At 45.7% G+C, this 27,986-nt stretch overlaps 1 protein-coding gene and 1 long non-coding RNA gene across 2 annotated transcripts in view; both read right to left on the minus strand.

The window, feature by feature from the left end:
* Positions 1 to 27,986, minus strand: part of LOC143769033 (uncharacterized) — an 898,561-nt gene that overhangs the window by 288,477 nt on the left and 582,098 nt on the right. The window lies entirely within an intron of this gene.
* ZC3H6 (zinc finger CCCH-type containing 6) overlaps positions 1 to 27,986 on the minus strand; it is a 122,656-nt gene that overhangs the window by 72,138 nt on the left and 22,532 nt on the right. Inside the window, exons 5-8 of the mRNA XM_077257552.1 lie at positions 6,343 to 6,485; positions 5,109 to 5,222; positions 4,495 to 4,606; positions 2,887 to 2,996 (exon numbers count right to left, since the gene is read on the minus strand). Coding sequence (XP_077113667.1) covers positions 2,887 to 2,996; positions 4,495 to 4,606; positions 5,109 to 5,222; positions 6,343 to 6,485 — 479 coding nt within the window. The remainder of the gene's footprint in view (positions 1 to 2,886; positions 2,997 to 4,494; positions 4,607 to 5,108; positions 5,223 to 6,342; positions 6,486 to 27,986) is intronic.

The raw sequence follows: 27,986 nt of genomic DNA on the forward strand, positions 1-27,986 counted from the left end.
TCCACTACTTCCATAGGGTTTTATCAAGTGTGGTGAAAGCTGGAAGGCATCATCTCCAACGCACACAAATGGTAATGGTGGACCGGTGCTTCCAGGGAGAGGTCTAGGCGGTGGAAAGTCGAATGTCTCTCCATACAACCGACGCCCCATTGGAGAAGTTTTAAAAATCTGGGAGTCATTTGCGCGTCCATACGCACCGATATCAACAGCGATAAATTTGCAGTGTGCGTCGGCTATGGCCACCAATACAATTGAGAAGTACTTCTTGTAGTTGTAAAATTCTGATCCAGAGCCAGAAGGTTGGACGATCCTTATATGCTTCCCATCGACTGCTCCGACACAATTTGGGAACTGGCATATTTGTTCAAAATTGTGGGCAATCTCCAGCCACCTCTCCTGTGATGGCTCTGGAATGTATTCCGCTTGTAAACAATCCCACAATGCCCGGCAGGTATCTCTGATGATCCCTGAGATTGTGGATATCCCAAGCCTGAACTGGAAATGCAGAGATGAAAACGACTCTCCAGTTGCAAGGAATCTGTTAACAAAAGGAAAAGACAATAATTAATAAAAACTTCAAAAAACAACATTACAGTTATAAGTCTGATGAATGAGAATCTTTAAAAAAAAAAAGAATAACTTACCGAATAGTCACCATGAGACGCACCCCGCTGGTGATATGGAGAAGCGCATCTGGGTGTCTCGTCTCCGTATAGATTCCTCCACATGGCCAAACAAAATTTCAAAATGTTCTGCTTTCATTCGCACATAGCTGAAGAATTTTTGAGGATTTTCCCTCAATTCAATGTACAGTGTGGAATAAACGCCACGGGTCATGCGTTGGGCTGTGATAGGATGGATCCACAGCCTTCTCTTCCGCCGCTGCCGCAAGATGCGCAGTCTTTCTTCCTCCTTGTCTCGAACGATGAATGCCAACCGATTTGCCTCAAAAGTGAAATCAGCACATATCTTCACAATATTCGCCAGCACCCCTTCCATTTTTGCCACTTTCTCTACAACCTTTCAGAGATGTGGTGTAAATACACAGCCAATCACATTGAGATCCTCCTTTTTAAAAAACGGATCCGTCAAAAAACGGTTACAACGGATGGAAAAACGGTCGCAACGGTTCTAAAGGATCCGTCTTTTGGACGGATCAGTGTAACTGATCCGTCAAAAAAATGGATCCGTTAGAACCGTTTTCTCAACAATTTTGACGGATCCGTCACGATGTCGGAGCGAACTGACGCCAAACAACTGAAGTGTGAAAGAAGCCTTAGGCTTCTTTCACACTTCAGTTGTTTGGCGTCAGTCAGCTCCGACATAGTGACGGATCGACGGATCCGTCACAAGTGTTGAGAAAGCATTAAGCTACTTACGGGTAGCGGCATTTTTCGGAGGCCCATGACAGCACTACGAGAGAGGGGATCCTCTCCCATGCATCAGTTGTATTTCAGAGCCTGAGAGGACTACCGCGGTTAGTGGCATACAAATATACATTATATACATTTTGAAAACGAAAAATACTCTATTAAATTGTAACTAGACACCATACGTGAGATCTACATATCACACTATATACATATTAGGAAGTGCAACCCCCACGTGAATAGGGAGGGAACTAAGGGTGCTGTCATGGGCCTCTGAAAAATGCCGCTACCCGTAAGTAGCTTAATGCTTTATTCGGACTCCCATGACAGCACTACGAGAGATTTACAGAGATGCAAGCTACCTTAGGGAGGGACTATAGTCTGAAGCACCCTTAACCCGAAGGTGAGATCAGAGGAGGATCCCAAATCCAACCGATAGTGCTTAAAGAATGTGGAAGGGGATGACCATGTGGCCGCCTTACATATTTGTTCCACTGATACTCCAGATCTTTCTGCCCAGCATGACGCCATGGCCCGGGTGGAATGTGCCTTTAGATTCTGCGGAGCTGGCCCCCCACCCACTGTATAAGCCAGAGAGATAGTTTCCCTAATCCATTTAGCCAGTAAATATTTTGATACTCTACATCCTTTCTTTGGACCTTGGAAGGAAAGAAGCAGTGCCTCATCCTTCTTCCAATTATCGGTGACTGAAATATACTGTAGAAGAGATCTTCTAACGTCTAACGTATGAAGCTCCTGCTCTTTAGGAATAGAGGGATTAGGAATAAAAGATGGCAAAACTATATCCTGCGATCTATGAAAACTTGTCGCTACCTTCGGCAGATATGCCGGGTCTGGCCTAAGGACTGATGCATGGGAGAGGTGCCGCCCTTTTTGTATCTGTAGGTTTCCTGTTCCTTAAGGGCAGATCCCATCTCTCGTAGTGCTGTCATGGGAGTCCGAATAAAACGGCTCTAACGGATCTAATTTTTTGACGGATCCGTTACTTGGGGGTTGTCTGGGAAAAGAATCTACTTTTTGGAGCATGCGCAATTGAAAAAGCGGATTGGGGCGACGGATCCGCCAAATGACGGTCCGAACGAATCCGTCGCCCATAGGCGGCCATTCTATGGAATGGCGGACGTGACGGATCCGTCGCGAACCGCCATTTCGGCGCAGACAAAAAACGTTATAATGTCCGTCAATGTCTAGATGACGTCCGCCAACTCTCGACGGATCCGTCACATGGCGGATGGAAAGGACGACCATCCGCCACAATCCGTCGCTAATGCAAGTCTATGGGAAAACAGCGAATCCGCCCAAAAAAAATGGCGGATCCGCTATTTGACGAAAACGGCAGATTCAAACTGACGCCAAAAGACTGAAGTGTGAAAGAGGCCTTAGCGAACAAGTCCCTACTCATTGGCGTATAAACTAATCACAGCCACAATGGCACGCCAGGACTATGGAGAGGTTTGGAAGCTTCTTTCTTACATGGCCACAAGCAGACACTTACCTTGTGCAGTAACTCCCGGCTTTCGTCGGTAAGAGGGTCGTGAGAGAATTTGCAGTAGTCTCTTTGGTAGCATTTTGACCCCGTATGGTGAAATTTACAAGGAAATTCACGTATGGCACGGAATGTTAAGGGCAAATGAACATTGAGGTAGAGACTTGGATAAGTCTGTCTAATGAGAAGCCAAGTTGTTTATCAATTACTTCTCATTTCTTAATTGTGGAATAAAAGGTAAAAACAACAGATTACAAGGAACATGGCATTGGATTCTTGCTGTACGGACCATAGGCACCATAAGTCAGACGCTAGCGATGTTTTTGCATCACCCACGCCTCTTAGATCCTGGCAGCTTCTCACTGCCCCGATTTCTTTGCATGCTGCATATGACCTCAAGTCAAAGGACACAACAAAAACAACTTGCAGCGTTTTCGCCACCAAAAAGAAAAAAAAAAAGATGTAAAAAAGCACATGAAAAAATAAAACAAAAAGAAACTAGACCTTTTTTCAGCACTAAATGCACTGTTAGATGAACAGTTTGGTGGAATACCTTAAAGAATCTTTTACCTGAACCATCGGTAACAAGCCTTCCTACAAATATGACGATAATTACCTGAGGAACGATCATAGCAGATGAGTAACTCCTTTATGTTGGCATGAAATTCATCATTACTGGCAGCACATCGCCCGGTGTCAGCAGGATATGTGCCGCCGACAGCCTGCTGCTGTACCGGGACAGAATGATCATATTAGCCACCATTGCTGGCCGTCCTGGTAGACAGGACGGTAAATAACAGACTTAAGGTACCTTCACACTAAGCGACTTTGCAACGATAACGACAGCGATCCGTGACGTTGCAGCGTCCTGGATAGCGATATCGTTGTGTTTGACACGCAGCAGCGATCTGGATCCTGCTGTGATATCGCTGGTCGTTGCCGAAAGTTCAGAACTTTATTTGGTTGTCAGATCGGCGTGTATCGTTGTGTTTGACAGCAAAAGCAACGATGCCAGCGATGTTTTACAATGGTAACCAGGGTAAATATCGGGTTACTAAGCGCAGGGCCGCACTTAGTAACCCGATATTTACCCTGGTTACCATTGTAAAAGTAAAAAAAAAAACCACTACATACTCACCTTCTGATGTCTGTCACGTCCCCCGGCGTCCGCGCTGCTGCTCAGAGCTTCCTGCACTGAATGTGTCAGTGCCGGCCGTAAAGCAAAGCACAGCGGTGACGTCACCGCTGTGCCCTGCTACTGCCGGCACTTACACAGTGCAGGGAAGCGGACGCCGGGGGACGCGAATGTAAGTATGTAGTGTTTGTTTTTTTACATTTACAATGGTAACCAGGGTAAACATCGGGTTACTAAGTGCGGCCCTGCGCTTAGCAACCCGATGTTTACCCTGGTTACCCGGGGACTTCGGCATCGTTGGTCGCTGGAGAGCTGTCTGTGTGACAGCTCTCCAGCGACCACACAGCGACGCTGCAGCGATCGGCATCGTTGTCGATATCGCTGCAGCGTCGTTTAGTGTGAAGGTACCTTTACTAAATATATCTGAACACAGCTCGTTACTGGCCCAAGATAGTCTCGTTGTAAAGAGGTATAAAGGATATCGTGCATGTAGATGCAGTTCTCTCCACGGGTGCAATATCCTTGTATGTAAAACTTGCAGATTTCCTTCTTCTTTTCTATTTCAGCATCATGATCAAACTTGCACTGATCTCCCTGAAATAAGACAACAGCGCCATCAATTTCCATTAATCGAGGCCATCTACAGACTTTGAAATAGGGAAATTAAGAACTATTGATCATATAAGGGGATAAAAGTTGCATCTATTTCTCGCCCCCTCCCCCAATTAGTCCATGGAACGCCATCATTAATATCCTACACCAATATTTACTTTCTCCCCCTCTCTGTGCCAGGAATGTCTTTGCAGGGAAAAAGCTAATCATGTGAGCTAGCCCACGTCATACACATCACCGACAATCTCTTAGGTAATAACTAGTTCTGCTACTTTTCTCTACAGTTCAGCAGTATCTCAGTAGCCCTGGGTCATCAAATCAGAACCCTGCAAACCTCCACCTGCCTACCGGCATCCTGATTAATAAGCTTGGAATCAGGTTTTCATGGCATTAGTCTGACGACCAAGGACTACTGATGCAGCCACAGGGCCTGTTCTATGTTTTTTTTGCTCAACCTTAGTTCTCTGACATTTTTTTTTCTTACCTTGATACAACGCGCTTCTAGGAAATACTTGCAGATCTGTTTGCCCTTGCGTTCCACTGTATGCTGGTTAATGAACTCCTGACTCATGTTCACCCATTTCTTTGGTTTATTGTCCTGTTGGGAATATAAGTGAATATCGTTAGAGCCGCAATATTGGAAAATTCTCACAGGAAACCACAGGATGTGCCAAGGATGAGAAACAGAAAAAAAACACCTGAACAAGTTAAAGTGAATCTGCCACCCCCTGGGATGTATATGACCTATTACTGCGGGCATACGGGTAATAGAATGGTTAAAATATTCTTACCTATTTGCCTCATAGCTGCGGTGTAGTTGTGGAGACATAAGCGTTTTAAACTTTTATGTTTATGATTTCTTCCAGGATTCAGGGCATGAGGTGGCTGGAAAAAATCTCCTGTCCTCATTATCATATCACCCCTCTCATACACAGCACACTGCCCTGTGATGTGCATTTTTGGCGCCGTGATCCCGACCCTGCACTCACGCTATTATTCCAACCTTATCCGCACTTCTATGGGCATTGCGAGTCACTGCTACTGCGCAGAAGGAGGATGAAGACACGGATATTAGAACGGCGGATAAGGTATGGCTAATAGCGCGAGTGAAGGGCGCACGAGGCAGTGTGACACTGATGGGAGGGGGGTGGTATATTAATGAAAACAGGAGGCAGAGATTTCTTCCAGGCACCACACACACACACATGGAGTCTGGAAGAAATTATTAACATAAAACATTAAAGCTCTATTTTCTCCACAAAACTACTATGCAGCTGTGAGGCATACAGGCAAGACTACTTTAACCATTGTGTTACCTGTAAGCCCGTAGTAATAGGTTATATACGTCCCAGGTGTTGACAGATCCACTTTAATTTGATAGTGTAATTCTTGGTGTCAGCCTCCTGATGGCAGCAGCGTACACCCATGGTTCCTGTGTCCCCCAACTACAGCTACGAGAAAGGGATTTTACGGTATTTATCAAAAATCCTCTTTTTTCACCACTTCAGCCCAATTTTTTTTACTAGCGGGTATGGTAAAGAAATTAAGGTAATTTAAAGCTACAATTTGTTCAGTAAAAAACAAGCCCTCTTTTCAATAGAAAAATAAACTTATGGCTATTGGAAAAAAAGAAGGGGGAAAAACGGAAAAAAGGGCTCACCGGGAAGGGGTTAAAGCAGTAAAATGTACATGTCATCAGTGTTATTTGTGCTCCTCACCTCTTGGAAACCATCTTGGCAATATGGGTTCAGACCTTTATGTGAACCTCGTCCCCTGCCTCGATCTTTATGCATCGCTTTCTTGTGAGGTCCAGGGCTGGGGCCAAGGCCTCGTGCGTAATAATACCCTTTCTGTTCTGCTCCTGGAAAATATCAGTTAATAAACGGTTTGGGTTTTTTGGTACATAAGTGCATGTATTTAGGGTTAAATTCATTTTTGCAATTAGGTTTCATTACAGTTTTGCAGTTTGCCTTCTATAGCCTGTGTATTTCTGGCTGATAAATGAGTTAACTGAGAATCTGTCAGTGAAGCCAACTGATGGAAGGTTTGTTGAAATTGTTTTGCTCCTCTCAGCTGATTTATGAGCCCAGACCACAGTCAAAATCGAATAGTTAAGGAACCAAAGCCTGGAAATGCAAAACGGTGTAAAATGTTAAATAAAGCCCAATTGCCAAAAAATATTTTTATTTAGCCATAAATGTATTAAGAAAAAAAATAAAAAAAATACATTGAGTTTGTTTTTTCGTGACATTGTGCTTCATGATAGTTGTAAAATTTGTTCCATATAACTTTTAGTGTTTATTTGTTAAAATATCATACTTTGTTCAAAAATTTTGAAGAAAAAAATTGCAATTTTCAAACTGTGAATCTTTATTTCCTTACATCAGTTAGTCATGCTGTATAAAACACATAAATAACATTTCCACATGTCTACTTTACATGTGCATCATTTTATTTTGTTGGAATGTTAGAAGGGTTAGGCTTTGTGCACACGTTGCAGATTTGCCCACGGATCAGCAGCAGTTTTCCATGCGTTGTACAGTACCATGTAAACTTATGGAAAACCAAATCCGCTGTGCACATGCTGTGGAAAATACCGCGTGGAAACGTAGTGTTGTATTTTCCACAGCATGTCAATTCTTTGTGCGGATCTGCAGCGTTTCTGCATCCATTGACTTCCATTGTGTCAAGCCAATCCGCAGCAAAACGGCAGGTTTAACCCCTTAGTGACAGAGCCAATTTGGTACTTAATGACCGAGCCAATTTTTACAATTCTGACCACTGTCACTTTATGAGGTTATAACTCTGGAATTCTTTAACGGATCCCGCTAATTCTGAGACTGTTTTTTCGTGACACATTGTACTTCATGTTAGTAGTAACATTTCTTCGATATTACTTGCGATTATTTATGAAAAAACGGAAATATGGCAAAAAAAATTAAAATTTTGCAATTGAATTTCAAACTTTGTATTTTCATTCCCTTTATTCCCTGTATTTTTTTTTGTTAGGGAGTTATAAGGGTTAAAAGTTGACCAGCAATTTCTCATTTTTACAACACCATCTTTTTTTTAGGGACCACATCTCATTTGAAGTCATTTTGAGGGGTCTATATGATAGAAAATACCCAAGTGTGACACCATTCTAAAAACTGCACCCCTCAAGGTGCTCAAAACCACATTCAAAAAGTTTATTAACCCTTCAGGTGTTTCACAGGAATTTTTGGAATGTTTAAATAAAAATGAACATTTAACTTTTTTTTGCAAACATTTTACTTCAGAACCATTTTTTTTTATTTTCCCAAGTGTAAAAACAGAAATTTAACCATAAATTTTGTTGTGCAATTTCTCCTGAATACGCCGATACCCCATATGTGGGGGTGAACCACTGTTTGGGCGCACGGGAGAGCTCGGAAGTGAAGAAGCGCCGTTTGACTTTTTCAATGCAGAATTGGCTGGAATTGAGATCGGACGCCATGTCGCGTTTAGAGAGCTCCTGATGTGCTTAAACAGTGGAAATGCTCCACAAGTGACACCATTTTGGAAACTAGACCTCCTAAGGAACTTAACTAGATGTGTGGTGAGCACTTTGAGCCCCCAGGTGCTTCACGGAAGTTTATAACGTAGAGCCATGAAAATAAAAAATCGCATTTTTTCTACAAAAATGACCTTTTTGCCCCCCAATTTTTATTTTGACAAGGGTAACAGAAGAAATTAGACCACAAAAGTTGTTGTGCAATTTCTCCTGAGTACGTCGATACCCCATATGTGGGGGTAAACCACTGTTTGGGCGCACTGCAGAGCTTGGAAGAGAAGGAGTGCCTTTTTACTTTTTCAATGTAGAATTGGCTGGAATTGAGATCGGACACCATGTCACGTTTGGAGAGCCCCTGATGTGCCTAAACAGTAGAAACCCCCCACAAGTGACCCCATTTTGGAAACTAGACCCCTTAAGGAACTCATCTAGATGTGTGGTGAGCACTTTAAACCCCCAAGTGCTTCACAGAAATTTATAACGTAGAGTCGTGAAAATAAAAAATCCTTTTTTTTTCCTCAAAAATGAATTTTTAGCCTGCAATTTTTTATTTTCTCAAGGGTAACAGGAGACATGGACCCCAAAATCTGTTGACCAGTTTGTCCTGAGTACGCTGATACCCCATATGTGGGGGGGGCACTGTTTGGGCACCCATCGGGGCTCGGAAGGGAAGGAGCGCCGCTTGGAATGCAGACTTTGATGGGATGGTCTGAGGGCGTCATGTTGCATTTGCAGAGCTCCTGATGTACCTAAACAGTAGAAACCCCCCACAAGTGACACCATTTTGGAAACTAGACCTCCCAAGGAACTTATCTAGATGTGTGGTGAGTACTATGATTCCCCAACTGCTTCACAGAAGTTTATAATGTAGAGCCATGAAAATAAAAAAAATCATTTTTTCCACAAAAATGATCTTTTCACCCATAAATTTTTACTTTCACAAGGGTAACAGGAGAAATTGGACCCCAAAATGTATTTTACAATTTATGCTGAGTAGGCTGATACCCCATATGTGGGGATAAACCACTGTTTGGGTGCACGGCAGAGCTCGGAAGGGAAGGCGCGCCATTTTGGAATGCAGACTTTGATAGAATGGTCTGTGGGCGTTATGTTGCGTTTGCAGAGCCCCTGATGTACCAAAACAGTAGAAACCCCCCACAAGTGACCACATTTTGGAAACTAGACCCCCCAAGGAACTTATCTAGATGTGTTGTGAGAACTTTGAATGCCCAAGTGCTTCACAGAAGTTTATAATGCAGAGTCATGAAAATAAAAAATATATTTTTTTCCACAAGATTTTTTAGCCCCAAAGTTTTATTTTTTTACACATGTAAATATTTCTTTTTTTGCATTGTTTCAGGGTGGGACATCATGTTATAGTGTCAGATCGCTGATCTGACACTTTGCACAGCACTGTGTCAGATCAGCGATCTGACAGGCAGTGCTGCAGGCGCCTGCTCTTAGCAGGCGCTTGCAAGCCAGCTCCCTGCAAGACCCGGAAGGCCCCCTGCGGCCATCTTGGATCCGGGGCCTGCAGGGAGGAGGACGGAGGAGACGCTCGGAACAACGCGATCACATTGTGTTGTTCCGATGGTCTCAGGGAAGCACGCAGGGAGCCCCCTCCCTGCGCGATGCTTCCCTATGCCGCCGGAACGCTGCGATCATGTTTGATCGCAGTGTGCCGGGGTTTATGTGCCAGGAGCGGTCCGTGACTGCTCCTGGCACATAGTGCCGGATGTCAGCTGTGATAATCAGCTGAAACCCGTCTGTGATCGGCCACTCTCCCCCCGTGAGTGCAGCTGATCGGCGATGACGTACTATCCCGTCGGTGGTCACACGGGCCCACCCCACCTCAACGGGATAGTACGTCTGATGTCAGAAAGAGGTTAAACACTTAGAAAGCCTTTGCAGGTGTTTTTTGTTGATTATTCTAATTTACTGACATAAAGACTTTTTGGTTTCATTGGCTGTAGGCCATAATCATCAACATTAACATAAATACTTGAAATAGATCACTCTGTTTGCAACGAGTATTTAATATGAGTTTCACTTTTTGTATTGAAGAACTGAAATAAATTAACTTTTTGATGATATTCTAATTTTGTGAGCAGCACCTGTACATCCAACACGGCCCCAATATGAGACGCTGAGCGCCCGAAAAAGAAAATCCTTCCAGGAATTATTACTAACATTTGCTGATTATAAAACTTGATCTTGCCAACAAAACAGTTGTCCCGCAATTGCGTATATTGTAGCAGGAAGAATAAACTGTACTGGAATGAAGGGCAAAATGTGAAGGAAAATGCAGCCAACTATGTGGCAAACACAAATATGAAAGAACACCAGCAGGGCTACAATGACGGAAACTTTCAAAAGAGACTGGTCGTACAACGCCCGTTTAGCTCTATCAATCCTTATATGAGGGACGCATGTGCCAATAGATATGGTACCCCATAGCAAGCACCAAGGTAGGAACCGCTATCTACACAAAACAACCAATACCCTACAGAATCTGTGAAGTACTGTCTAGTAAAGGAGGTTCGGGAAGAACCATGCAGTAAAGCCCATAGTGTATAAATATGGAGCAGCCTCATTATTAGAGATCCTCCAATAAAATGATCATGCCCACATCACCAATATAAATAATATACAACTAATAGAAATGGAAACAAAAGTTTTGGGTTGCAAGACATAGTCGTATAAACAGTTAAACCATCACGGGTTTACCACAACACAGAGGAGCGAGAAGACTGCAGCGTCTGATTTCTCCTACTCCTGCACTATTTAGAAGCCCTTCACCTTCATATTAAATGGTGCAGGTTTCTTTTAGCAGTGCAAGGGTTAATCTGCTCAGTTGAGAGCTCCTGGAAGCTTTCCTGCATTAAGACTTTTAGCTGTGCACTGTTAGCCACTTCCACCTCCTATATAATCTGAGCCCTGGCTAACATTCATTGTCAGAGAAAGCTTTTGCTGAATGGTTGGAGGTTGTTGGATATTATTGGAGAAGGCATTTGGTGGATTTATCTGTAGCTGTTGCTAAGTTTTGAGTGTGTGATATTCCCCTTCTCCTACTTTGGTTTAACCCCATCCTCCAATCTATGATGCATTCCTCTGTTGTGTGAGTATATTTATATGTATGGTATTTTTCGTTATTCCTGTTCTTATTACCTGTTAGTCTGGTTGTTGTATTACACTACTCCTCTCTTACCTAGGTGGAAGGGTACAGACTGAGGGCAGATATAGGAGCTATGGCAAGGTAAGTGGCCCCGGGATCTTCACCATCAGAAGTAATCCAGGGCACAGGGTGAGCTAGGGCACCCCTAGCAATAGGGACAGGGAAGGAGATCTTTGTCCAGGTATACCTGACAACAGAGTAGTGACACAAACTAACATGAATGATCAAAAATGTTTATTTGAGTGATCAAGTCCTGGAATTGTAAGAAGACCTGACTTCTCAAGAACATTTGTGGGGTCCACATACTGGAGTATACAGACGTTGGCATTTGGATGAGAATTTGTCTGAATAATATTTTGGTATGTGATAATCAAGTCCTGCAATGAATTGTGAAATGTGGTAAAATGTGTTTTACTGATAAAAATACTCTTTATTACATGTCCAAGAAAAAATCCTCTCTAATTGGGTCCAATAAGCAGAAAATATAAATTATTTGAAAAAAATAAAAAAATATCACACAATTTGATGTTATTCATGTCAAAGTAATAATGGGCAGTTGTCTGGTGGATTTCAAAACAGGGGGTGACACAGAGGCCGGGTTGTGATGGGCACATGGGGCAATAGTACCGGGAATCACTCCTTCTACCACACACTTCCTACAAACTTATCTTTTTGGCGAACAGTTTTGGGTTGAAGTGGCAGGGACAAGGTGAATAAAATGTCACTCTGACAGTCTCCGGACATCCTCTGACTTGAAGACACTCGACAATTTTCTCCTGGAACTGGAGGAAAGTGAGTTGACACTAGACAATTTTCTTCTGGAACTGGAGGAAAGTGAGCTCTTCTTGTGACTTTTTATAGAGGACCAAGCTGTTGAATGCAGCATTCTGGATGAGGTAGATTGCCACCTTTTTGTACCAGGCCCTGGTCTTCCACTTCATCAGACACGGTTGAAGCACCTGGTTCGACAAGTCAACGCCTCCCATATATTTATTATAGTCTGTGATGCAGACCGGTTTTTGCTTGTCCATGGTGAGTAATGTCCATATGCAGCATGGTCAGATTGTATACACTAGGGTTGTCATTAATGCAAGCAAAAAATTATATTTTCAATTTTTGATGGGGCACCCTCTGAAATTATTCATTTGGGAAAAAGACTAAATAAACTGCAAACATTTTAAAATTCTTTTTAGTTTTATAGGTCCAACCAATCAAGATACATATCTTTGTAAAAATTAACCATTATGATCGGCATTAGAAACAGGGATTTTTGTGTACTCACCGTAAAATCGTTTTCTCTGAGCCACTCATTGGGGGACACAGGACCATGGGTGTTATGCTGCCTGCCACTAGGAGGACACTAAGAAAACTTGAACAAAATATGCATGAATATTGTAGCGCTTCACAAAGTTATGCAGGCTGGACCAAGTCGCAGCTTTGCAAACTTTTTGTGCCGTCGCCTGATGCCAAATGGCCCAAGAAGCACCCACTGACAGAGTGGCGTGTGCCTTATTCACCGCTGGGATAGGCTTGCCTCTGACACGGTAAGACTCTTGCATCGCCGAGCGAAACCACCTGGCTATTGTAGCCTTAGAAGCGGTAAGACCTTTCCTGAGCCTCTCAGAAGCGCAAATAGGGCATCCGACTTGCAGAAAGGCACCATCCGTGAGACGTACCTTCTAAGAGCTTTCACCACATCGAGTGTGTGAAGAGCCCTTTCAATACAATGGACAGGTGCTGGATAAAATTAAGTTAAGACAATGTCCTCATTTAGGTGGAAGGAAGAAGCGGTCTTAGGCTACTTTCACACTAGCGTCGGGAACAACCCGTCGCTGCGCGTCGGGCCGACGTTCCCGACGCTAGTGTGTTCTCCGCCGCACAACGGGGGCAGCGGATGCATATTTCCCACGCATCCGCTGCCCCATTGTGATGTGCGGGGAAGTGCGGGGAGGTGGGGGCGGAGTTCCGACTGCGCATGCGCGGTCGGAAAAAGCGGACCGTCGGGAGCAAAAAACGTTACATGTAGCGTTTTTTTTTCCCGACGGACCGCTACCATACGCCCAAACGCCGCCAAACGCATTCACCGTTTGGAAATGCGTCGCAAATGCGTCGCAAATGCGTCGCTAATGTTACTCTATGACGAAACAACGTATCCAGCAAAAACTTTTGCTGGATGCGGCGTTTCGCAAAAACGACGCATTTGCGACGTATTGCAGTTAACGCTAGTGTGAAAGTAGCCTTAGGAAGGAAGGACTGAGACGTCCTCAAGACTACCTTGTCTTGGTGGAAAATGAGCAACAGAGTTCGGCAGGATAGAGCCGCTAACTCTGAGACTCGTCTGATGGGCGTTACCGCCACCAGAAGAGCTACCTTCCAAGAAAGCAAGGTTAGCGATAGGACCAAATTAAGATCCCATGATTCTAACGGCATTTTATAGGGAGTAACCATGTGGGACACCCCTTGAATGAAGGTCTTCACATGCAATCTGGTCGCTATCCTGCGTTGGAATATGACGGATAAAAGCAGAAATCTGGCATTTCAGAGAAAGAAGCGCTAGACCTGACTCGAGACCAGTCTGGAGAAATTCCAAAATGGAAGGGATTGAAAACACGAGGGGGAAACGTCCACGGTTCTTGCACCATGAGAAGAAAGTCTTCCAAACATGATGATAAATGCGCATTCACGCGTGCTTCTGAGCTCTAATCATGGTGGAAACGACCTGCTGGGCAAAAAACAGCTCAGGCTAGAACCCAGGATTCAATGGTCATGCCGTTAAAGACAAAGCCCCTGAGTTCTGGTGGTAAAGGGGGCCCTGGTAAAGCAGGTCGGAACAATCGGGCAACCTCCAGGGAACGTTGGCGATGAGTTGTACCAGTTCCGCGTACCATGCTCGCCGGGGCCAATCTGGCGCGACCAGAATCACTGGAATCCCCTCGGCTCTGATCTTCCTGATGACCCTCGGAAGTAATGGTAGCAGGGAAAACACATAAGGAAGGTGAAACTGATGCCACAGGAGAACCAGTGCGTTCACCCAGATGGCTACCGGATCGCGAGAGCGGGCTATGAACTGTGGAACCTGTGCATTTAGCCTTGAGGCCATCAGATCAACATCCGGCATCCCCCAGCGATGGCAGTTCTACTGAAAAACTTCCGGATGAAGAGACCATTCTCCCGAGGCGAGACCCTGATGGCTGAGAAAATCTGATGCCCAATTTTCTACTCCCAGGATAGGGACTGCTGAGATGACCGAGTGATTCCTCTCGGCCCATCGGAGAATGTGAGTTACTTCGAGCATCGCAAACTTGCTGCGGGTTTCCCCCGGATGGTTGATGTACACCACGGCCGTGGCATTGCCCGATTGATTCTGGATGGGGCGACCTGCTAGAAGATGATTAAACCGCCAAAGGGCCAATCTGATTGCTAGTATTTCCAAGAGATAGGTCAAAAGACACGATTCCAGTGCGGACCAGTGACCCTGGGCCGTGTGATGATGGAAGACCACTCCCCAATCTAGGAGACTGGCGTCGGTGGTCACCACCAGTCAACGTACTGGGAGAAAGGATTTTCCCTGATCCAGAGAAGACCTCACCGTCCACCATCTGAGGGTCTGTCTGACCCGCTGAGACAGCCGGACCCGACGGTCCAGAGACAACGGGTTCCTGTCCCAGGCTGTCAGAAGCGCATGCTGCAGGGGACGGAGGTGTAGCTGGGCGAATGGAACCGCCTCCATTGCCATGCCCATCTTGCCTAGCACGGTCATCCCGAACGAAATGGAGTGAGGGACAGATAGGGAGAGCATCCAGGCTCCTTGTTGCAACGCCATGACTTTTACTGGAGGAAGGATCACAACCCCGGAAAGAGTCTAGGATCATGCCTATGAAGGGTATCTGCTGAGCTGGTACCGGCGACAATCTGTCTAAGTTGATCATCCAACCCAGGCGAGAAAGAATATCCACGGTGATAATTACACAGTCTGCACAGGCCTGAAATGATGGACCTTTGATTAATAGGTCGCCTAGGTATGATAGAACAACCATGCCCATCCAGAATGAAGAATGGACATGACCACCGCCATGACCTTGGTGAACACCCTAGGGGCGGTAGAGAGGCCGAAGGGCAAAGCCGTGAACTGGAAAGTGTTTGTCGTGATTTGCCAAACGTAGGAATTTTTGGTGAGGTGGAAAAAAAATTGGTATATGGAGATAAGCATCCCGGATGTCGATGGATGCGAAAAGGCCGAATGGGCTTTCACTGGGGAAGGAATTTACTTTTCCCTCCAGTAGCATCGGAGATAAGTTGATCTAGTTTCTCTCCAAATAGGCGACCACTCTAGTAAGGCGGAAAGGTTAGGGACTTTTTTGAGGCGGAATCCGCGCGCCACTCTCTGAGCCATAATGCCCTTCTAATGGTGATGGCATTTCTGGCAGCCACGCAGCGCAATTGGCTGTGTCTAGTGAAGAGTGTACCACGTAATCGCCAGCCTGGGAAATCTGATTAGCTAGACTCGCTGTCTCAGGAGGGAGGTTACTTTCTTGAATGAATTTAGAAGGGTCCTCTGCCCAAGCAGCCATAGCTTTAGCCACCCATGTTGCAGCAAAAGAAGGAGAAAGTGCATAACCGGAGGCTTCAAAGACTGACTGAGCAAGATTTCTAATCTGTCGGTCAGTGGGATTTTTAATTGATGAGCCGTCAGATAGGGATAAGAGAGTTTTTGATGAGAGGCACGATATGGGAGTATCTACTGATGGGGACTCTATCCAGCTCCTCCTTAGATCAGGGGCAAAGGGATATCTTGTTTCAAGGTGCTTCTGACAAGTGAAAAGTTTGTCTGGCCGATTCCTATGTCTCTGAACAATGCCTGTAAACTCGGGGTGATTGACAAACACCCTATGGGAACGTTTACCCTTTTGATGGACACCGCATGATCTGGTATAGCGGAAAAGTCTTCCTCCACCCTCAGAGTCTTGTTGACTGCCTCAATGAGGGTATCTACCGTCTCCTGATACTCTTGCGAGTCCACGTCTATGGAGACGTCTGACTCGTATTCTGAGTCATGTTCGCTGCGAACCTCTTCAGAGGGAGGGAGCGGGAAATGGGACTCACGGACCCTGAAGCACAAGAGTGCGTGGGGGACATGGTATGGATCCACTTCCAAGAATCTTGTGCGGATCTTGGTAGGGAACGACCTCTGCTGGTTGACTGTTCCCGTAAAGAAGGGGAGCTTTCCGTACCAGGTAAAAGGGCGCCCTGATTTGAGGAGGGATCCCGGGGAGGATCTATTGCTTTCATCAGAGGAGACAGACTGTGCCAGAGACATAGGCCACTCAGGGGGACTAGGTCCACTAAGGTTAGCATTAGTGATGAGCGAGTGTACTCGTTGCTCTGGTTTATCCGAGCACGCTCGGGTGGTCTCCGAGTATTTATGACTGCTCAGAGATTAAGTTTTCATCGCCTCAGCAGCATGATTTACAGCCAACAGCAACCAGGCAACCCTCACATCTACTCAGCTTGGCTAATAGCTGTAAATCATTCAGCTGCCATGATGAAAACAATCTCTGAACACTAAAAAATACTAGGAGGTCACCCTAGCGCGCTTGGGAAAACCCGAGCAACGAGTACACTCGCTCATCACTAGTCGGCATTAGTGGAGGGCTCCTGGGCGCATGCCGGGTCACAGGGTGCGCAGAAAGGGGTATCATGGCCCCGGGGTAAAGAAGAATTGCAAGTGGTACATGAGGCAAAAAACACTGTGTTTTGTTAGCCTTCCTTGCTTTAGGCTGTGACTTAGTGTACCCTTGATACCCCACTGTACTCATGGATGTGTACTGCAAAGAAGGAGTTAAGCTCAGTTTTGTAGCTTACCCAGGTCCTGTCTTGTGCCCCCAAGGATGGTGTCCCTTGTCCCCGCTCTTTTTCTGCTGTTCCTGTCCGCTCAGCTATGCCAGATACCGCAATGATAACGCAGCCCCACACGTGTGTGAGTCCAAGATGGCCACCGAGGTTACAGTGGTGCGTCTCGTTTGGTATGAGAAGCGCCTGAAGCACAGAGGGTACCGCCCCTGTGGGCAAAATTAAGGGCAGAGTCGGGCCTAGTCCTAGCAGAAGCCGGGGACTCAATTTTGGGCCATGGGCGGAAGGAGAGAACCGCGGCCTAATCCGGCCAGAAGTCGGGGACTAATAATTTCTTTTTTTTTGGCGCCGGCCGGCGCGCGATGAGAGGGGGGAGCGGAAGCGGCGAAAATGCCGCCGGACATCAGGACACCCCCCTTCCCAGGGGCCAGGACTTTCTCTACGCCTGATGGGAGCCCTCCTGTCGCCGCTGGACCCTGCGCTTACTCACTGTCAGGTGCTGCAGCGCAGATGTAGCAGAGCCGAAAATGTGCTGTGCTTCTCAGGCCACTCAATCCACCATCCCTTTGATAGGGAGCTGGACTGGGGCAGACTGCCTCCTTCCATCATTCGCTTTCAGTCAGTGGTGATGCAGTGGGGGCTACACGGACACCAATGGGGGGCATCTGTACATCCCATGGGTTTAATCCCTAGGGATGAGTCAGGGCTATTTTCAGGCTGTAGCCTGGATCCGGAAGGGGGTGCATGGAGGCGGCACTCAGTGTTCCCGTCCGTTGGGGGTGTGGGGAGATCGGGACCTTAAGGGAAGCGTCGCCCATAAAGCGATCCCAGGCATGGCAAAGAAACAGTGCAGGAGGGGGTACGGGGAGGCGACACTCCACGTTCCCGCCTGTTGATGAATCGGGGAGATCGAATCCCTGAATAGGTCCTTCGGCCCTTCGTTTCGTGAAGGAAAAAACTTAAAAATATAAAAAATTTAAAAAGTAAAATAATAACGTTGGGGTCTGAATCCCAGACTCAAGTGCCTTCTACAGACACTTAGCAAGAACTGATTCGATTACAGCCAGCATGAGGGTGTATACTGCAGAGGAGGAGCTAATTTTGTTCAAGTTTTCTTAGTGTCCTCCTAGTGGCAGGCAGCATAACACCCATGGTCCTGTGACCCCCAATGAGGCGAAGGAGAAATCATGTTTATTTCTCAACAAAAACAGTAACTTTTGGGGTATGTTCCCACGGTCAGTAAACGCTGCGGGTTGGACGCTGCGTACATCCACAGCGTCAAACCCGCTGCGGCTAGATGTTACAGCATAGTGGATGGGATTTCAAGAAATCCCATCTACACTACGTGTTCAGAAACGCCCCCCGCATCCCTGAGTAAACGGACATGCGGCGCGTCTTTCCAGACCGCAGCATGTCTATTTACGATGTGGAGACGTTCAGTCTCTGCGACGTAAATTTCCCATTCATTATCATCAGATGCGGTAAATCCGCATCATCTTTACAGTCACATGCGTATTAAGCATCCCGCTCTTTCCCGCATCTGAAATCTGCTGCCTCGGGGTAATTCTCAATTCTGCCCTGCCCTTCAAACCGCACGTCCAAACTCTTGCCACCTCCTGTCGTCTCCAACTCAAAAATATTGCCAGAATCCGTCCCTTCCTCACCCCACATTCTACTAAAACTCTTGTGCATGCCCTCATCATCTCCCGCCTTGATTACTGCAACACCCTCCTCTGTGGCCTCCCCGCTAACTCCCTTGCACCACTCCAGTCTGTCCTCAACTCTGCTGCTCGGCTAATCCACCTCTCTCCTCGCTACTCCCCTGCTTCACCCCTGTGCAAGTCCCTCCACTGGCTCCCAATTCCCCAACAAATCCAGTTCAAACTACTAACACTGATCTACAATCCATCCACAACCTGTCCCCTCCCTATATCTCTGAACTAATCTCCCACTATCTTCCCTCACGCAACCTCCACACTTATTCATTCCTCACACAACCGCCTCCAAGATTTCTCCCGAATATCCCTCATCCTCTGGATCTCCACGCCTCAACACGTCCGATTATCCACCACCCTCGGATCCTTCAGACGGAACCTGAAAACCCATCTCTTCAGGAAAGCCTACAGCCTGCAATAACCATTCTGCCGCCTCACCAACCACCCGAGCTGCCGCCCCACCAACCACCCGAGCTGGTGCCAAGTCACCAACCACCCGAGCTGCCGCCTCACCACCACCAGTGCTGCAGCACACCAAACTCCTGTCTCTTCCCCACTATCCCGAAAAATGTAAGTCTGCAAGGACAGGGTTCTCTCCCCTCTGTACCAGTCTGTCATTGTAAATTTGTTTACTGTTAACGATATCTATAACCCTGTATGTAACCACTTTTCACATGTACAGCACCATGAAAATAAATGGTGCTATATAAATAAATAATAATAATAATAAAGTGCGGGAACGCAGCTTATTACGCATGTGAACTAATTTACATAATGTCTTACCTTGTGCCACAGCCGGAATTTCGTGTCCACTGCGGTTCTTGCGATGAGCTCAGCTGACTGCGAGAACTGCCGTGCATGTGACTGCCGAGGTAATCTCCTGTCACTTGCCAAGTTCTCACGGTCAGCTGATCAGCTGATGGTGAGAACTGCAGTGCAGGTGACCGCCGGAGACCGAGTTATCTCCAGTGGTCATCTACAAGCTCCGCTGTATCTGAATGTCAGGCTTGATGGTGGCATAATGCCACCTTTCAGCCTTACATCCAGATGTAGCAGAGCTGAACTCGTCGTGGGACATTATGGATTATCTTCTCGGCGGACATGTATGGTATACTGTTGCTTTTTATTTTATTTCTCTTACAGGAGATCGAGGGCTTTGGAGGAAAGGGCAATGCAGCAAGTATGGTTTAATTAAGACTATTAAAGGAGTCTGTGTGATTATTTCAATTAAAGGACTTTATTCTGGCTGTGTCTTTATTTACCATACAGCTATAGGATTAGTGATGGACAGGTGTCTTATTGACGATTCTCCATTACTAAGCCAAGGGCTTGATGTCACCGGACATTACAGAGATGACATCATCCCCACAAATATTACCTACCCCATTTGCCTCCGCTACAGGGCAAGTGGGAAGAGCCGGGTAAAGTTCCACAATTGGCGCATCTTTGGTTGCGACAATTGTGGGGCGGTTGCGGGCTGCTATTTTTAGGCTGGTGAGGGCCAAAATCCATGGGCCTCGTCAGCCTGAGAATACCAGGCTGCAGTTGTCTGCTTTTTACTTGGCTGGTTAACAAAAATAGGGGGTCCCCATGCTGTTTTTCTTGGAAGGGATCCTACTATTTTTGCTAACCATCCAAGGTAAGCAGACTACTGCGGCCTGGTATTATCAGGCTGGTAAGGTTCATGGATATTGGATCCTTACCAGCCGGAAATATCACCCCCAGTAGTCTGCTTTACTCTGCCTGGTTAACATATATAGGGGGATCACAAGCATTTTTTTTTTTATTATTATTTATTTATTAAAAAGGAGGGGACCTCTCTCTGTGCGTTCCTCCACTTTATATCTTATGTAAGTCCGCTGTGTCACAAGATTCACCATTATGTAAATTAGTACACGTCTAGTAAACCAGAGAAAAAGAAAAAAATGGTTTGCACTCACCAAGCCCGATAAAACAGATAAGACTTTATTAGAACATATGCGAAATGGACAAGGAGATCATGTTGACCACAGGATGACAGCTGTTTCGCGCACGCAGCGCTGTCATCCTGTGGTCAACATGATCTCCTTGTCCATTTTGCATATGTCCTAATAAAGTCTTATCTGTTTTATCGGGCTTGGTGAGTGCAAACCATTTTTTTATTTTTCTCTGGATTTCAAGCACTTTTTTGGTTATGCACCCGAAGCACCCGTGTATGGAGTAGGTGGTATGGGTACTGGCATAGCAGCTTAAGGCATGCTGATAGGTGATCGCAGAAAGCGGCAGTGCGGGTATATAATTTTTTTTCTTTTTTCTGGACACGTGTAGTAAGCTGCGTTTCCCGCACTTAATGCACATGTGACTAGGAAGATAATGCAGCGAAGACGGAGCGTCTTCACTATATAAATTGACATGCTGCGGTCTGGAAAGATGTGCCGCATGTCCGTCTCTGCGGGTGAGCCGCGGGCATTGGTGTACACATAGTGGGCATGAGATTTCTTGAAATCCCATCCACTATGCTGCAACATCTGGCCGCTGCAGGTTGGACACTGCGGATGTTTGCAGCGTCCAACCCGCAGCGTTTATTGACCGTGGGAACTGCAAACAGTAAGGCTAGGTTCACATTGCGTTAGGGCAATCCGTTTAGCGCTAGCGGATTGCGCTAACGCAATGTATTTGTAGGGGTCGCGTTTGGGGGTCGCGTTAACGTCCCCGCTCTCGCAGATCCCCGATCTGCAAGAGCGGGGAACGGACCTCGGGCACGCCGCGGACGCTGCAAGCAGCGTCCGAGGCGCGCTACAAAAGAACGGCACATCGCTAGCGCGAGCCGAAAAAGGCACGCGCTAGCGAGGCGCTTCAGGCAGAAACAACATTGCTGTCAATGGGTGCGCTAACGGACCCGTTGCACGGCGTTAATTGCGACATTTTCGCCGTGCAAAGCTGTCCGTTAGCGATCACCCAATAACGCAATGTGAACCTAGCCTAAATCACTTTTTACTTTTTTTTTTTTCCTTCCCAGAAGCCAACTTTCAATTGGCTTTATTTCAAGTGACAAAAAAAAACGTAAGCAAAGAAAAGATGATTTAAAAACACATGAGGAAAAAATGCATCAAAAACGCATGTAAAAAATGCACCAGAAACGCAGGTGACCTGCCAGTGACCTCAGATGCAGATTTGGTGCAGATTTCACCTGCGTCAAATCCTGAACAAATACTGGGCAATTCCTGACCGTGGGAACATACCCTTGTTGCCTGACAGTTTAATACTTGTTATTATTGTTATTATAGCATCACTTATTTGCAGTCCACAAGTGTCTTTTTTGTTCCATGACTACCAGCAGCAGAAGTTGTTTCTGTTCTTCATTTGTTGCGTGCAACTTGTTATATTCTTCCATCAGTGCGTTCCTCGTTCTGCAGTATCATTAGTCACTGACGTTTTTCTTGCCAGCCTGGTAGCCTTCATCTGCAGACCATAGAGCTACATCTTTGGACAGGAATGCCAATGACATGTCGGTGATGCTATAGAACCTGTACATTTTCTGAGTGACAGCCTCCCAGGTTCTTTGCAACAACTGATGCTGAATCGGAAGTTATCTTCTTGGGTGGATGTTCTGCAGATGGTATTTGTAGGCTGACACCATCAAATGTTGTGTCATTTGACACAGCATCATCAAACAAGGATAGAGTTATCAGTTGCTTGGATAAGTACCATAAGTGTAGTATCTTCTTTATCGCGACTTCTGACACAAAGTTGTTGTGTTCCTTATACAGATAGAAGTCCTTGAGCAATTGGAGATCAATGCGTGGAGCTGATGGCGCCTGGAACCACACCTTCACATAGATCAAGACACTAAACTGACAGATGTCTGTGATAGCATTTTCTTCCTCATTTGTCAGTACGAATTGACTCCTGAACATCCACATTTTTAGAGCATAGATGGCCTTTGCCATCCATCCGGCTCGGTGCAGTCCAGCTGGAGCTCTGAATGAAATTCCTCTAGATGCAACACCACCAGGGAAAATGATTGTTAAATCCAATAATTCTCGGTAGTCCTTGCGGGGTTGGTACTGAAGCAGTTGCATCTCCTCAAAGGCTATGATTTCAGCTGCAATATGGGAAACGGCTGTTGACATGATCTGGTCAGATAATGCTGTTTGAAAGGTAGTCAATGACATGCCAGTTCTTGAACATGCTGAAGATCATCTAGACCTTCCAGCACTATTTCTAGAATATAATTTGGCATGCTTCTGCTCTAGAAGTTTGCAGGCGGAAACCTGTGTTGAGAGATGTGGATTTAAAAAAGATGCACTTCACATTGTCAGTAACATTCCAGGTCACTGCTGCATCACAAACAGCATTAGCGCAAGCTTCACCTGTTCCTTCGGTAAGCTTTGTGCCTCCAAGTTTCTGATCAATGCCAACTGCTGAGACCAGAATGGGAAGACGTTCTACACAGTTTTCCTGCCGCTGATCTTTTCTAACAACTTTCCATCCCAGTGAGTTGTTAAAAGGTACAGTTGGCTGAAACTCCTATTTCAGGTTTACAGCCATTGTCTGACTTTCTTTTTTTCCTTCTCTACGAACTGATGAAAAATTTATATTGAAATCTGAGGGATCAGGGTCAATTTACAGAAGGGTTTGTGTTAGAATTGATGCTGCATTTTTATCACCAACTTTGGCCATGTCAAGGCTTGCTGACATTTTGTCATCTACTACACTGACTCTTCCTTTATAGGCTCATTTTGCTGGGACAGTACCCATGTTTCATCGTCTTCCATATCTATATGCTTCTTCAGATGACGACTGCAACACCACCTTTTAATCTCAAGCACTTCTTTCTTGCCTCTCTTTCTTGATCTTTCTTGATTCTTTTCTTGCAATTAGCATTCTTCAAAATGTCTTTGCTTTTTCTCAATTTCTTTGCCAATACTTCCCATTTTTTAAATAGCGTCCAGTTTGTATCTGAGCTAGCAAAAACTCCTTGCTTTCAGTATTCTTGTCATATCCATAGCCCTAACAAGCGCGATCCATTCTTCCTCCGTCTTCAGACTATCAGAACGTTTAGTCTTTAACAGTAAAGAATGAAAGAAATAAAAATGATAAAAAAAATGTAATCTGGCTAGGGGATGATTGGGAGATTGGGTAAAGATTCACAGAAACGGAGCTAGAAATGTGATTTTTTTAATTCTCTGACAGGACAGCTTTCGGAAATAGTATATTTCTCTCCTCTCCCAGAACAACTACAAGGAGAGAAGAGAGAGGCACAGCCCAAGTGCTGCCATATTTATCAAATATTGGGGCTTTTGATCACTGATAGGGTCTATCACAGATATGAAAAGCCATCATTAAATGAAAAAAAATCCCAGCGTTTGCTGGGAGGTAGGTCTTGGTGGGTGCATTGGGCATGAGATGGCCATTTTGTTTCAGAAGAAGGAGGAAGTGGGGGGATGGCATCACCAATACTATGGTACTGGGGAAGGGGCTCATGGACATTATTTTTCTCTCCTCTGACATGTTACATCATGTCAGAGGAGAGAAAAGGAGATTTTTGTGTACTCACCGTAAAATCTCTTTCTCTTAGCCTGTAATTGGGGGGGACACAGGACCATGGGTGTTATGCTGCTGTCCACTAGGAGGTGACACTATGCATAATCTGAAAAAGATTAACCATGGCTCCTCCTCTGCAGTATACACCCCTGGACGGCGTCAGCCTTCTCCAGTTTTGTGCAAAAGCATTAGGAGGAACGTAACATGAATAACATAGACATGCCTATAAGAAGGCCACTATGTACGAGCTCAAGGAACAATATGAGAACTCAGCAGTAACAACGGCCCATAAAGGGCAACAGGGTGGGAGCTGTGTCCCCCAATTAGAGGCTAAGAGAAAGAGATTTTACGGTGAGTACACAAAAATCTCCTTTACTCTGTCGCCTCATTGGGGGACACAGGACCATGGGACGTCCCAAAGCAGTCCTTGGGTGGGAAGCAATGGACGAATATTGTGCAGACAGGCCCCTAAACTTGGGGCACCGCTGCCTGCAGAACCCGTCTACCCAGGCTCGTGTCCGCTGAGGGCTGGGTATGAACTCTGTAGTGTTTAGTAAACGTGTGTAGGCTAGTCCAAGTGGCCGCCTTACACACTTATTGTGCCGAAGCCTGGTGCCGAATGGCCCAGGAGGCCCCCACCGGCCGTGTAGAGTGTGCCGTAATACCGGCTGGAAGAGGAGTATTCTTAAGGCGGTAGGCCTCTTGTATGGTGGATTTGATCCTCCTGGTAAGGGTAGCTTTGGAAGCCGGCAGACCCTTGCAGCCGCCTTCCAGAAGAAGGAAAAGAGAATCAGACCTCCGGAAGGACGCAGTCCTAGACACATATATAAGCAATGCCCTGACAAGGTCAAGCATATGCAGAGCCTTCTCCACTCTATGAACTGGGACCGGACAAAGGGAAGGCAGAGAAATTTCCTCACTGAGGTGGAAGGTGGACTGTTGTGAATTTATCTTTTTGGCTCCCTCTAGTGGTTACTAGTGATTTGACTCTGGGAATGTCTGCCATCCCTTGTATGCTCACCTGGGTCGTTAGGTCAGGGGTGTTGCTATATAAGCTCCCTGGACCTTCAGTTCAATGCCTGGCAACGTTGTAATCAGAGCTAATCTGTTGTGCTCTTGTCTACTGATCCTGGTTCCTGCTAAATTAAGCTAAGTCTGCTTTCTTGCTTTTTGCTATTTGTTTTTGTTTGCATTTTTGTCCAGCTTGTACATAATCTGTTTCCTAACCTTGCTGGAAGCTCTAGGGAGGCTGGAGTTCTCCCCCCGGGCCGTTAGACGGTTCGGGGGTTCTTGAATCTCCAGTGTGGATTTTTGTAGGGTTTTTGTTGACCATATAAGTTATCTTACTACATTCTGCTATTAGTAAGTGGGCCTCTCTTTGCTAAACCTAGTTCATCTCTGTGTTTGTCATTTCCTCTTACCTCACCGTTATTATTTGTGGGGGGCTTGTATCCGACTTTTGGGGTCTATTCTCTGGAGGCAAGAGAGGTCTTTGTTTTCCTCTTCTAGGGGTAGTTAGTCCTCCGGCTGGCGCGAGACATCTAGCGACCAACGTAGGCATGTTCCCCGGCTACTTCTAGTGTTGGCGTTAGGAGTAGATATATGGTCAACCCAGTTACCACTGCCCTATGAGCTGGATTTTTGTACGTCGCAGACTTACTTGTTCCTCTGAGACCCTCGCCATTGGGGTCATAACAGTTTGCCAGGCCAGTATTAAATGTTAAATGCATTGCAGAAGCGGGATTATAAGAAAGAAAGTTCTGAGTTTTTTTTTCTCTTTCTCATTTTTTTTTCTTTTCCCCTTTACCTCTGAGTGGCTTGTGTTTGCTGCAGACATGAATGTCCAGACCTTGATTACAAGTGTGGACCAGCTTGCTGCTCGTGTGCAGGGCATACAAGATTATGTTATCAGAAATCCTATGTCAGAACCTAAGATACCGATTCCTGAACCGTTTTCCGGAGACCGATTTAAATTTAGAAATTTCAGGAATAATTGTAAATTGTTTTTGTCCCTGAGACCCTGTTCATCTGGAGACTCCGCTCAGCAAGTAAAAATTGTTATTTCTTTTTTACGGGGCGACCCTCAGGATTGGGCTTTCTCGCTGGCGCCAGGAGATCCGGCATTGGCTGACATTGATGCGTTTTTTCTGGCGCTCGGTTTGCTTTATGAGGAACCCAATCTTGAGATTCAGGCAGAAAAAGCCTTGCTGGCGATGTCTCAGGGCCAGGACGAGGCTGAAGTGTATTGCCAAAAATTTCGGAAATGGTCCGTGCTGACCCAGTGGAACGAGTGTGCATTGGCTGCAAATTTTAGAAATGGCCTTTCTGAAGCCATTAAGAATGCGATGGTGGGTTTTCCCATTCCCACAGGTCTGAATGATTCTATGGCCCTGGCTATTCAAATCGACCGGCGGTTGCGGGAGCGCAAAACCGCAAATTCCCTCATGGTGTTGTCTGAACAGGCACCTGATTTAATGCAATGTGATAGAATCCTGACTAGAAATGAGCGGAAAATTCATAGACGCCAGAATGGCTTGTGTTACTACTGTGGTGATTCTACACATGTTGTTATCTCAGCATGCTCTAAACGTCTTACTAAGGTTGTTAGTCCGGTCGCCATTGGTAATTTGCAACCTAAATTTATTCTATCTGTAACTTTGATTTGCTCACTGCCTCCTCATAGGGAATGTGACTGTGCAATAGATTTGATTCCTGGCAATAAGTTTCCTAAGGGGAGACTGTTTAATCTGTCGGTACCTGAACATACCGCGATGCGTTCATATATCAAGGAGTCTCTTGAGAAGGGGCATATCCGTCCTTCTTCTTCCCCTCTTGGTGCGGGATTCTTTTTTGTGGCCAAAAAGGACGGATCTTTGAGGCCTTGTATTGACTATCGGCTTTTAAATAAGATCACTGTCAAATTTCAGTATCCTTTGCCGCTGTTGTCAGATTTGTTTGCCCGGATTAAAGGTGCCAAGTGGTTCACCAAGATAGACCTTCGTGGTGCGTACAATCTTGTGCGCATTAGGCAGGGCGATGAATGGAAAACCGCATTCAATACGCCCGAAGGTCATTTTGAGTACTTGGTGATGCCATTTGGGCTCTCTAATGCACCTTCAGTTTTTCAGTCCTTCATGCATGACATTTTCCGGAAGTATCTGGATAAATTTTTGATTGTTTATCTGGATGATATTCTGGTTTTTTCTGATGATTGGGACTCGCATGTGGAGCAGGTCAGGATGGTTTTTGAGATTCTGCGTGAAAATTCTTTGTTTGTAAAAGGCTCAAAGTGTCTCTTTGGTGTACAGAAGGTTCCCTTTTTGGGGTTCATTTTTTCCCCTTCTGCTGTGGAGATGGATCCAGTCAAGGTCCGAGCTATTCATGATTGGACTCAACCCTCGTCGGTTAAGAGTCTTCAGAAGTTCTTGGGTTTTGCTAACTTCTACCGTCGTTTTATCGCAAATTTCTCTAGCGTTGTTAAACCGCTGACGGATATGACCAAGAAAGGCTCTGATGTAGCTAACTGGGCTCCTGCTGCCGTGGAGGCTTTCCAGGAGTTGAAAC

Source organism: Ranitomeya variabilis, chromosome 1 (assembly GCF_051348905.1).
Source record: "Ranitomeya variabilis isolate aRanVar5 chromosome 1, aRanVar5.hap1, whole genome shotgun sequence".
Taxonomy (NCBI): Eukaryota; Metazoa; Chordata; class Amphibia; order Anura; family Dendrobatidae; genus Ranitomeya; species Ranitomeya variabilis.